Below are 12,112 nucleotides of genomic sequence, written 5' to 3'. Positions count from 1 at the left end.
TGGGGTTTTCTTGGGCACAAGTTCTTTATCAGATGTACATTTCACAAATATTTTCTCCCAGTCAATGGCTTGCCTTTTCACCTTAACAGGAACTTTTGAAAAATAAAACATTTCGATTTCAGTGAACTCCAAATGATAATTTTTTCTTTGGTGGCTCATGTTTTTTGTGTCCTAAGAAATGTGTGTCTAGTCCCAAATTATAAAGATTTGATCCTGTTTCTGTCTAGAAGTTTTATAGTTTATTTCTTATATTGAGGTATATAGATCATTTAAAGCTAATTTTTGTAGATTGTGTTAATTTTGTATACCAGCTTCCCTGGTGGCTCAGATGGTAAAGAATCTGCCTGCAATGTGGGAGACCCAGGTTCAATCCCCAAATTGGGAAGATTCCCTGGAGAAGGGAATGGCAACCCACTCCAGCATCCTTGCCTGGAGAATTCTATGGACAGAGGAACCTGGTGGGCTACAGTCAATCGAGTTGCAAAGAATCAGACACGATGGAGCAACTAACACTTCACTTCATACTGTGTAAGGTATGGGTTGATATTCATATTTCACAGATAGGTAAATACTTTTACCAGCATCATTTATTTAAAATACTACATTTTCCAACACAGAGTTACCATGGCATCTTTGTAGAAAATCAACCATATATGTGTGTGTGTGTGTGTATGTGTGTGTGTGTCTATTTTTAGGCTCTCCATTTTGTTCCATTGATCTGTACCTACCCTTACACCAGTACTACACTGTTGATTACTGTATAGTACATATTGAAATCAGGTAACATAAATTCTACAATTTTGTCCTTTTTCAAATAAATTTTACTATCCTAGCCCCTTTGCATTTCCATGTAAATTTTAGAATCAACTTGTCAATTTCTATAGAAAAGCCTGCTGAGATTTTGATAGGGAATGCTATGAATTTAGAGACGAATTTGAGAAGTGACATTATGACAAAATTGAATCTTACAATCCATGAGTATGATATCTCTCCCATTAAGTTTTAATTTTTTTAATCTCAGCAATGTTTTATAGTTTTCAGCATATAGATATTCCACATATTTCACTAAATATATCCCTAGTATTTTGAGTTTTTTATATTATCATAAATGATAGTCACTTTAAGTTTTTAATTGTCTCCATATGACCTTGTATCCTGCAACTTTGCTAAAATCACTTATTAGTTTTGTAGCTTTTTGTAAGATTCTTACACAATCAGGTCACCTATGAATAAGTACTATATTTTCGTTTTCCTTTTCAGTCTCTATGCCTTTTATTTCATTTTCTTGCCTTATTGCACTGACTTGGGTGTCCAATTAAATAAAGAGTGTGGCCATCCTTGTCTTCTTTCCAATCTTAGGGGAAAAGCATTAAGTCCTTCACCATTTAAGTGTATTAGCTGTAATATTTTGTAGAGGCCCTTCATCACATTGAGAAAGTTCCCTTCTGTTCCTAGCTCACCAAAATCTTTTGTCATGAATGTATGTTAAATTACGTCAAAAGCTTTCCCTACATCTTTGAAGATCATATAGTTATTCTTTTCTAGCCTATGAATACTGTGAATTTCCTAATGTTAAACCAACCTTGCATTCCTAAAATGAATGTCACCTAATCAGAATACATTATTCTTTCTATATTTTGCTGGATTGATTTGTTAATGTTTTGTTAAGGATGTTTACATCTAGATATATATGGATATTGGCCTATAGTTTTCTTGCAATGCCTTTTTCAAGCTTTAGTATGGAAATAACACTGGCCTTAAAAGTCTGTTGGAATCTGTTTCTTCTACTTCTACTTCTTGAAATAATTTATGTAGAACTCTTTTTCCTTAAATGTTTGGTAGAATTTACCAGTGAAGCCTTTATGACCTAGAATTTCCTCTGTGTTAAGGTTTTAAACTACAAATTCAATTTCCGTGTTAGATACTGAATACTCAGGTTATACATTTCTTCTTGAGTGAGATTTTGTAGCTTGTCTTTCAAAGAATTTGTCCAGTTCATTTAAGTTATCTAATTTAGTGGCATAAAGCTATATTCCTCATAATTTAGGCCTTCTCTAAATTTTGTGATTAGTCTGGTAAAAAGATCTAGTTTTTGGTTTATTTCTCTATTCTGTTCTTTTTATATTTCATTGATTGCTAATCTTCTCTTTATTATTCCCTTTGTTATGCTTACATTGACTTTAACTTGTTTTATTATTTAGTTTCTTAGGTGGAAACTAATATAATTGATTTGGGACCTTTTTTCTTTCCTATGCAAGCCTTACTGCTATAAATTTCCATCTAAAAATATTGTGTTTTCATCATCATTAAGTTAAAAACATTTCTAATTTCCTTTGTAATTTTTTTTGACTCATAGGTTTGTGTTTTTGTTTTGATGTGGGTTTTTAGCATTTTGTTGCTTAATTTCTAGATATTAGGGACTTTTCTAGATGTTTTATTTTTATTAATTTCTAATTTTTTCAGAGAACACTCTATGTGGGTTTTTATAGTTTTGCTATGTTTTTTCTATGTATAAGATTTTAACTTATACAATAGTAAAATGCATCCAAAATGACCCAATTTACTGGAGTTCATTAATTAATTCAATAGGTTATGCTTTGAAATATATTTCTTCAAGTAAAGCCTGGAGAATAATGAATACTTACTGTTATTTGCAAGAGTGAGTCCAATAAATGAGCAAATAGGGCGAATTATCTCAGCTTTCATGCAATTTATCAGCCAGTCATTAGCATGGGTAAAAAGTGAGCTGCAAAGCATTTGATTTTCATCTGAAACGGATAAAGGCAATCATATTTTAGTATACTTGGAAAATATCAGCTTTTTATTTGTTTTTAGTCTTTTTTAATATTTAAATATTTGAGATAATTACCATTTTGAGGGTTGTTGACACAGACACACAGAGTACTACACACTGAAGACCACAACTGATAACTCTGCAAAGCACTTTCATCTGACAAATTCAACTCATATTTTGAAAGAACAGTCCTAATAGGTTAAAGAGTAAAGAAAGTAATTAATACATATGTGTTAAGGTATTAAGCTACAAATAATTAATAATAAGAAACATGTATTTACTTACTTGAACAACTGTGACAGAACTGAAATACAACCTGTTTCCCTCACAAGTGTCTGTCCAGTCCCTTAAAAAAATTGCCATGTATTACATGAAAGATTTCTGTTTAGAAAATAATTTTGCACAAATGGAAAACAACATTTAAGCAGTACTTTAAATAACTTTCAGTCATTTTAAAGTATTATAAAGACAATATAGAATTACAGTAGGTAAAAAATCTATAATCAAGATTATTATGGAAAATATATTACTTATGCTTAGAGAATGACAGTATTCAAATTTCCTCTAAAAATCACAAAACATTTATTTTGAATAGTTCTGTGTTATAGTACCAAAATATGCTCCAAAATAGAAAAAAAAATTTAAAATATTAAAAACTGACAAAATAAAATCTAGAAGCATTTAAATGCATATAAAATTTGTAACAATTTGAAGATCTAAATAAAGCAACAAAAAAATAGCCTTTAGCCTGAGCAAGAGGTATACAGGAATACTCTATATACTATCTTTGCAACTTTTTGTGAAACTAAGATTATTCCAAAATAAAAACTAAAACAACAAAAGCAAAGTAAAACTTCAGCCAAGAGCTACATGAAATTTAAGGTCATTGCTGACTGATATAATGACCTTAAACATGATAACTGAATGCCAATTCAATGGAAAATCAACCAAATTAATTCATTAAATGGGGCTTCCCTGGTGGCTCAGCAGTAAAGAATCTGCCTGCCAGTGCAGGAGACGTGGGTTCGATCCCTGGGTCAGGAAGATCTCCTGGAGAAGGAAATGGCAACCCACTCCAGTATTCTTGCCTGGGAAATCCCCTGGACAGAGGAGCCTGGTGGGCTATAGTCCATGAGGGTAACAAAAGAGTTGGACATGACTTAGTGTCAAAACAACAACAATTCATTAAATGCTTCTCTTTTGCTTTTAATGCCATTCCTTTTCAATGCTAGTTAAATAATACAAATCAATTTACTATTTTTTAAATTAATAAATATCAAATAATTATTTGATATTGTCTTTAGACAATATTGTCTTTAGAGCCAGGAGTTCTAAAAGTTAGTAAGGTTTTAAAATGTTGTGGGGCAGCAGGGAAAAAAAATTTTTTAAAATAAAAGGCACTGACTAGAATAAAAAGATTAATAATGTCTGTTCCAATTTATTATTTTTAAAAATATTTCTATAACATAAGAGAATGCACTTACTGTTATTTGAAACCAGAACCAAAATAACATAGACAGACATTCTTTTCAAATTTGTGTTTGAATCACTGTTAGATAAGAACCAAATTAAGTCTTCAAACAATTCTGAAGTACACAAAGTCTGCTGACAGTAAACTGAAACATGAAAATATAATTTTAATTTCTATGTATTAGTACAAACAAGTTTTAAAATATGCTAACAAAATATAAAATTGCCATTATGGATGGTTCTCAACCAAGTCTCATTTCACTGACATTCATCAGTCATATAACAAATTCTGACAAATTTAAGTGCTTACTCAATTAACAGACCAAAGAAGCAGTATCTTAATCAGAAGTACTTGACCTAGTTCTAAAGCACATATTGCAATCTCATAGAATTTTCAGTAACTACATTTCAAAATTAAGCCTAACAAAAATATAAGATAAAACAGGACCCCAAAATTTGAGGATAAGTAACAAAATGTAGCCAAAGAAAAATTTAAGAAAATTCAGAAACCTGTTTTAGAAAAGAGGGGTAAATGATAGTCATGCTATTTTTAAAGACTCTTCTAGATATAAAAATATCTTTCCAAAAAGCAAAAATGATACCTATCTGATAAGGAGGGGTTCTTTGGTGATAATCATGCAATAAGCAGAATTGTAAAAAATAATTTGAACACATATATCCAGTGTCTAGAACAGTTTTTAGACACTCTCAAAGGCAAAGACAATTTCTTATTTATCCCCAGTACCTAGAGCATAACTTATTCTCAAAACAAGTGATGAAGTTAATGGATGAAAATATAAGAATATAAAGTTATTTGACAAATTGATGGTTTAGATTTAACTTCATTTCAGGTACACTACAGAAAAAATATTTTTGTCAGCCACACCCAAAACATGGAGAAGGAAATGGCAACCCATTCCAGTGTTCTTGCCTGGAGAATCCCATGGACAGAGGAGTTGGAAGGAAACAGTCAGTGGGGTCGCAGAGAGTCGGACAAAACTGCGCAGCCAAGCACCCAAAACATGTTTATCCACATACAAGATGATTGTGGGCTGCCTTAATATTCTGATTCACATACCCAGATACACAGACAATGAACAGAATAGAAAAACTAGAGGTAGACTCACTAAGTGATAGTGGCTGCATCTCAAATCAATGTGAAAAAGGTCTACTTTTACAATAAGAAGTGTTGGGATAGCTGGATTGCCACATAAAACTGGAACCATTCATCATCTCATACCCCAGGAAAATTCAAAAAGAATAAAACATGCAAAAGTAAAAAATAAAGTCACACAAGTACCAAAGGAAAATGTGTGTGGATTCCTCTATAACCTGGGAATATGGGAAAACTTCCTCTGATTCAAAATTCAGAAACAAGAAAAAAAAAAAAGGGGGATAAGCATAGTAAAAGACAAAGTTAAAAAAAATGTTTCCAACTAATAGCAAGAAAAAAATTGTGAAAGATTTCGAAATGGATGATAACAAGTACTGAACGTCCTATCTAGCCTTCTTTCTAGATTATTTGTCCCTTTTACTGTCTTTGGGCTATTTCATAACTCTAGAAAACTGATAGTGACACAAGTTATTCTTGTCCACAGAAATGCAAAACATTTTGACCAGTAAAATGCAACTGATCTTTGACCTGCAGACACTGACTAGTTATGTACCTGTTCATAAAATTCAGCTTTCCCAAATGTCTACAGCACTGTTTTTCACCATTACTTTTGAAGCAGCTGTAACATTTTACTGCTTCCCTCATTAGTTAAAAAGTTAAATAAAATCTTTGGCATGCATTAATTGGACAGTGAAATAAAGTTTTCATATTTTACCATTTTGTTCTGCAACAGCTCCTAATGTATATAAGGCTGCTTCTTTTACCATACTATGTTCACTTGACTTTGCAAGATTTTTTACAAACATCAAACCACCAATTTCCCGAAAATAAAGACCTGCATTACCTGTAAAATGTGCAGACAAAACAAAGAAGATTCAGTATAATTATTCTTTTAAGGACAATAAATCACATGAACATAGTAACATATAAAATAACTGAATAGAAGAGAAAGAACAATGCATATTTCATGTCACAATACTAAAAAGAATCACAAACAAAATTTCAGTATCACATCTTACTGTTTTGTTGGCAAATTGAATGAATAGTAACCAAAGCTTCCTTCTGTGAAAAAGCATTGTCCATTTGATACTTCAGACACTCCAATAATAAGTTCAGGTCAGTCTTCACTTCTAAAGAACAAAAATTTCATTAAACATTTCCTTTCAAAAACTAATCACTTAAGTTTCACCCCCAAAATACGTATTTTTGTTTTTTAAATAATATGTATTATGTATTAATAATTATGTATTAAATAATATGTAATATTTATTACTTTTAAAAAATCTAACAAGGAATAAAAATATGAAAAAGAAAGATGCTCCTTAAATAAAACAATTTGAAATGAGCTTCTTATAATTATTTGATTTTCCCCTCACACAAAATATAGGAAAAGAAAATACAAGTATTATTCTCTTTAATTAAAGCTACTGCTGCTGCTGCTGCTGCTAAATCGCTTCAGTTGTGTCCGACTCTGTGCGACCCCATAGACAGCAGCCCACCAGGCTCCCCCGTCCCTGGGATTCTCCAGGCAAGAACACTGGAGTGGGTTGCCATTTCCTTCTCCAATGCATGAAAGTGAAAAGTGAAAGTGAAGTCGCCCAGTCATGTCCAACTCTTAGCGACCCCATGGACTGCAGCCCACCAGGCTCCTCCATCCAAGGGATTTTCCAGGCAGGAGTACTGGAGTGGGGTGCCATTGCCTTCTACTTTGGTTTAAATATTTATTTAGAATGAACTGAATGAAAGTGAAATACAGTATATTAGAATTGGTGGGATATACTAATTGCCTGGTGGTCCAGTAGTTAAGACTTAGCACTTTCAGTGCCAGGGCCTGGGTTTGATCCCTGGTTGGGGAACTAAGATCCCACAAGCCATGAAGCATACACCCCTCCAAAAAAAAAAAAAGAACTTGTGGGATGCTACTAAATCAGTGTTTAGGAGAAATGTGTAATGCTAAATGTCTATATTATAAAATAAGAAAGTCACATATTAATGATCTCAGCTTCTGCCTTAAAGAAACTAGCGAAAGGGTAAGGAATAAGCAGAAGGAAGGAAATCATAAAGATCCAAGCTGAACTACAGAGCTGGGTCTTTGAGGACATCAGTAAAACCAACAACCCCCTAGACAAACTGATCAGGAAAAAAAAGAGCAAAGATAAAAATTACCAATATCAGACTGAGACAGATGCATCAACATAGATTCTAAAGATATTCGAAAGATAATAATGGTGATGTACAACTTCATACCTACAGATTCAATGACTTAGGTGAATGGATAAGTTGCTTCAAAGAAACAAATTACCAAAACTCGCCCAAGCAGAAATAAATATTATATATATATATACATATATATATATGAAACAGATTGAAATCATAGTTTAAAACCTTTCTATAAAGAAAACCCCAGGTTCAGATGGCTTCATCTGTAAATTTTTCCCAACATTTAAGAAGAATTAATGTCAATTCTACAAAAAGTTTTCCAAAAAGTTTCAAGAGAAATAATACTTTATAACTTATTTTAGGGAAGTATTATTTCCTTATTCTAATATTAAAACTAAGTCATTAGAAAGGAAAAAAGAAAACTACAGACCAATATCCCTCACAAACATACATGGAAAAAAGTCTAAACAATTTTAACAAGTTGAATTCAAAAATAAATTAAAATAATAATTCATCATGACCAAGTGAGTTTATCCCAGGAATGCAGGATTAGTTTATGATTTTAAAAATCAGTCAGTGTAATACAACAAACTAAAACAAAATACATCATCTCAGTATATGCAAAAAAAGCATTTGATAAAATTTCATTTCTGATCTAAAAAAAAAATTCAGCAAACTTGAAATAGAAAGGAACCTCCTCAACCTGATGAAGTATATCTACCAAAAACCCTACAGTAAATATCATACTTAGCAGAGAAAGAATTCATTCTTTCTCCCTAAGGAACAAGACAGAGATGTTTACCATTGTACTGGAGAAGCTAGCCAATGTCATTCTATTTAACATTCCATTTATCATTGCACTACTCCAGTACTCTTGCCTGGAAAATCCCATGGACGGAAGAGCCTGGTAGGATGCAGTCCATGGGGTCGCTAAGAGTCGGACACGACTGAGCGACTTCACTTTCACTTTTCACTTTCACGCATTGGAGAAGGAAATGGCAACCCACTCCAGTGTTCTTGCCTGGAGAATCCCAGGGACAGGGGAGCCTGGTGGGCTGCTGTCTCTAGGGTCGCACAGAGTCGGACACAACTGAAGCGACTTAGCAGCAGCAGAGTCAAGCCAGTGCCATCAGGTAAGAAAAAAGAAAAGGCATCCACATTGGGAAGGAAGTAATAAAACTATCAGTATTCACAGACGACATGGCCTTCTATGTAGATAATCTGATGGAATCTACAAAATAGCTACCGAACTAATAAGTGAGTATAGTAAGGTTTCAGAATATCCACTAACATGCAAAAATCAGTAACATTTCTATATACCAGCAATAACTAATTGGAAATTGAAATTCAAAACCAATGCCAATTAAAATGGCATAAGAAATATGAAACACTGGAAGTTCCCCGGTGGTACAGGGGTTAAGACTCTGTGCTTGCATTGCAAGTGGTACAGGTTTGATCCCTGGTTAGGGAACTAGGATCCTGTACAAGGTGTGGCCAAAAAAGAGAAAAAGAAGTTTTACTGGCAAAAGATGTGAATTACATACACACTAAAAACAAAAAAATACTGTGAGGTATTAAAGAAGACTGAAATAAAGGAAGTGATACACCTTGTTCGTGGGTCAGAAGATTAAATACTGTTAAGATGTCAGTTCTCCCCCAAATCGATCTAGAGATTCAATGCAATCCCAACAGGCTATTTTGGTACAAGCTGACAAGCTGATTTAAAAATTCATATGGAAATGCAAATGACCTAGGATAGCCAAACAATTCTGAAAGAGAAGAGTAAAGATGGAAGACTCTCTTTAATTTCAAGACTTAATACAAACCTACAGTAATCAAGAGTATAGTATGGCATCAACAGATAAACAGATAAATGAAACAGAATATAGTTCAAAAATAAACCCATACATATGAGTGGCAATGTAGAGAAGAAAGCATAGCCTTTTCAACAAATGGTGTTGAAACTGGATATTCATATTCAAAAAGACAATAAAACAAAACTTGAATCCATTATTCATACTGTATACAAAAACTAATTCAAAATAGATTGTAGTCCTAAATGTAAAATCTGAAACTATAAAAATATATTTGGCTGTGCCACATCTTAGTTGTGGCACGAAGGATCTCCCACCTTCTTCTGGAATGTGGAATCTTTTAGTTGGAGTATGAGGGGTCTTTTCAGTTGCAGCATGCAGGATCTTGTTAGTTGTGGCATGCAATCTCTTAGTTGCAACATGTAGAATCTAGTTCCCTAACCAGGGACAGAACCCAGGCCCCCTACAGTGGAACTGTGAAGTCTTAACCACTAGACCACTAGGTAAGTCCCTTCACAAATTCTCTTATCTCTGTACCTCTTATAAGATCCTTAACATTACAACCACCCTCTAGGAAATGAAAGTGAAGTTGCTCAGTCATGTTCCACTCTTTGCGACCCCATGGACTGTAGCCTACCAGGCTCCTCTGTCCATGGGATTTTCCAGGCAAGAGTGCTGGAGTGGATTGCCATTTCCTTCTCCAGCGGATCTTCCCGACCCAAGGATGGAACCCAGGTCGCCCACATTGTAGACAGACGCTTTACCGTCTGAGCCACCAGGGAAGTCCAACCACCCTCTAGTTACTGCCATATATCTTCAGATAAGCTCTGAAGAAGAGCAAGCTATTCATGGGAATCCCTGGTGCCTCAACGGTAAAGAATCTGCCTGCAATGCAGGAGATATGAGTTTGATCCCTGGGTCAGGAAGATCCTCTAGAAAAGCAAATGGCAACCCACTCCAGTATTCTTGCCTGGGAAATCCCACAGAGCAGCCTGGCGGGCTACGGTTCATGGGGTTGCAAAGAGTTGGACATGACTTAGCAACTAAACAACCACCACCAAGCTATTCATACTGTCTCCAGATTATTTCCCACCCAGACCTCAATATACTGCAATCTGCCTGGAATCTATTAAGTTTACTATTAATAAAACAAATTAAGTCCAGTGGATACTTCAGTCATTATCTGTGACATTTAAGACTGAGCCTCTTGGGTATGAGGGTAATGAGAATGCCTTTCTCAAAGCATTCTCATAAGGCTAATTTCCAAAATACCACATGCCTGTCTCTTTACCTTTCTGAAATGTTTTTCTTAGCCTTTTTTGGGGGTGGTCCTCTTCCTCAGCCAAACCCTGATGTGATGGGGTCCACAGGGAGTACTATTTCCCATCCTATTATATTTTAGTATTTCCTCTCTGGTTAACCTCCTCCATTTTCATGAATTAAATTTCCATTTTTCTGAAGACAGCTCTGAAATTTGCTGGTGGTCCTCTCAGGTTTCCACTGTTATTACATATACCTCCATTGAATTAGCTATCATATGGTATTCTAATTATCAGCATGCCATCTCTTATTAGAATGTCAGTTTCCTGAAGTCAGTGTGACTGGTACAGACTAGATGTTTAATAAATATTTATGTAAATTACTGAATAATTCTTTCAATTCCTGGAGCCTGTCAGATAATCTGCAGTATATTCCACAAATAGACTAAGAAACAAATCCCAGATATATGATCCATAAATTTCTCACCTTGTATTTTCTTTGTGTCCTCACTTTCCATGCTTGTCTGCATTCTCTTTCCTTATATTTCATCTGTAAGATAAAGGTATTCTCTCAATTTAAATCTATTTTGAGATTTCCAGAAGTACAGTATGCAAAGGAGTAGGAAAAGAACAAATGTGCTCAGTAGTGTCCGACTCTACAACCCCATGGACTGTAGCCCGCCAGGCTTCTCTGTCCATGGGATTTCCCAGGCAAGAATACTGGATTAGGTTGCCAATTCCTTCTCCAGTAGATCTTCCTGACCCAAGGATCAAACCCACATCTCCTGAACTGGCAGGGTAGATTCTTTACCACTGAGCCACCAGGGAAGCCCCTGAAACTTACTAGATATTAGGTATACTTAAGTTCTCTGTGGCTCAGTTTCCTCATCTATAAAATAGAAATTTCCAACTTTATAGAGTTGTTACAAGAATTAAAATTGAAAACATACATGAATGCACCTCATATTCTTAAGTGCTACAGGTATTCAATAGGTTTTATTAAACAAACACATGAATTATTGATTGAATCTAACTGCTCTGCTCCTCCTTCCTTATTTCCTTTTCTGTAAATTTTCATCCCATCATTTCAGATTGGCACCCCTCCATTAATCAGAGATTTAAAATACAAATACACACACTCTTTAGATGAGCATTTCTCTTCACAAGCTTAGCTTAATACTAAAGTTTTTTTTTTCTAACAACTTCTGCTTACTTTCAAGCTTAAATCTTTGTTTATAATTCATTAGAAGAATTTTTAAAATAACTGGCAACCCTAATATGGCCTCTCACATTCTTTACTTTAAAATGCTAAATTGATTTTTTTAGAAAAATATATCAGAGTCCAGTCAACTTCTTAGAACAATAAATCAGGACTCAAAGAATTCAAAAATTCTCATTTAACGCAATACTATATAGTTAAAGGGAGACAATTATTCTATTGCTCATTCTTACTCTCAAAATTAAAATTCCCAACAAAAAATTTAATGATAAATATGCAAAT

At 34.1% G+C, this 12,112-nt stretch overlaps 1 protein-coding gene across 1 annotated transcript in view; it reads right to left on the bottom strand.

Annotated features, from left to right (window-relative positions):
• Positions 1 to 11,129, bottom strand: part of TERB1 (telomere repeat binding bouquet formation protein 1) — a 29,463-nt gene extending 18,334 nt beyond the window's left edge. Inside the window, exons 1-7 of the mRNA XM_040254119.1 lie at positions 11,099 to 11,129; positions 6,398 to 6,508; positions 6,094 to 6,222; positions 4,279 to 4,410; positions 3,080 to 3,140; positions 2,870 to 2,985; positions 2,646 to 2,768 (exon numbers count right to left, since the gene is read on the bottom strand). Of these exons, the coding sequence (XP_040110053.1) occupies positions 2,646 to 2,768; positions 2,870 to 2,985; positions 3,080 to 3,140; positions 4,279 to 4,410; positions 6,094 to 6,222; positions 6,398 to 6,508; positions 11,099 to 11,129 (703 nt within the window). The remainder of the gene's footprint in view (positions 1 to 2,645; positions 2,769 to 2,869; positions 2,986 to 3,079; positions 3,141 to 4,278; positions 4,411 to 6,093; positions 6,223 to 6,397; positions 6,509 to 11,098) is intronic.
• Positions 11,130 to 12,112: the final 983 nt, after the last annotated feature.

The sequence above is a fragment of the Oryx dammah genome, unplaced genomic scaffold, assembly GCF_014754425.2.
Source record: "Oryx dammah isolate SB20612 unplaced genomic scaffold, SCBI_Odam_1.1 HiC_scaffold_13, whole genome shotgun sequence".
NCBI lineage: Eukaryota > Metazoa > Chordata > Mammalia > Artiodactyla > Bovidae > Oryx > Oryx dammah.
The sequence above is the reverse complement of the archived record's forward strand: the minus strand, read 5'-3'. Positions and strand labels throughout refer to the sequence as shown.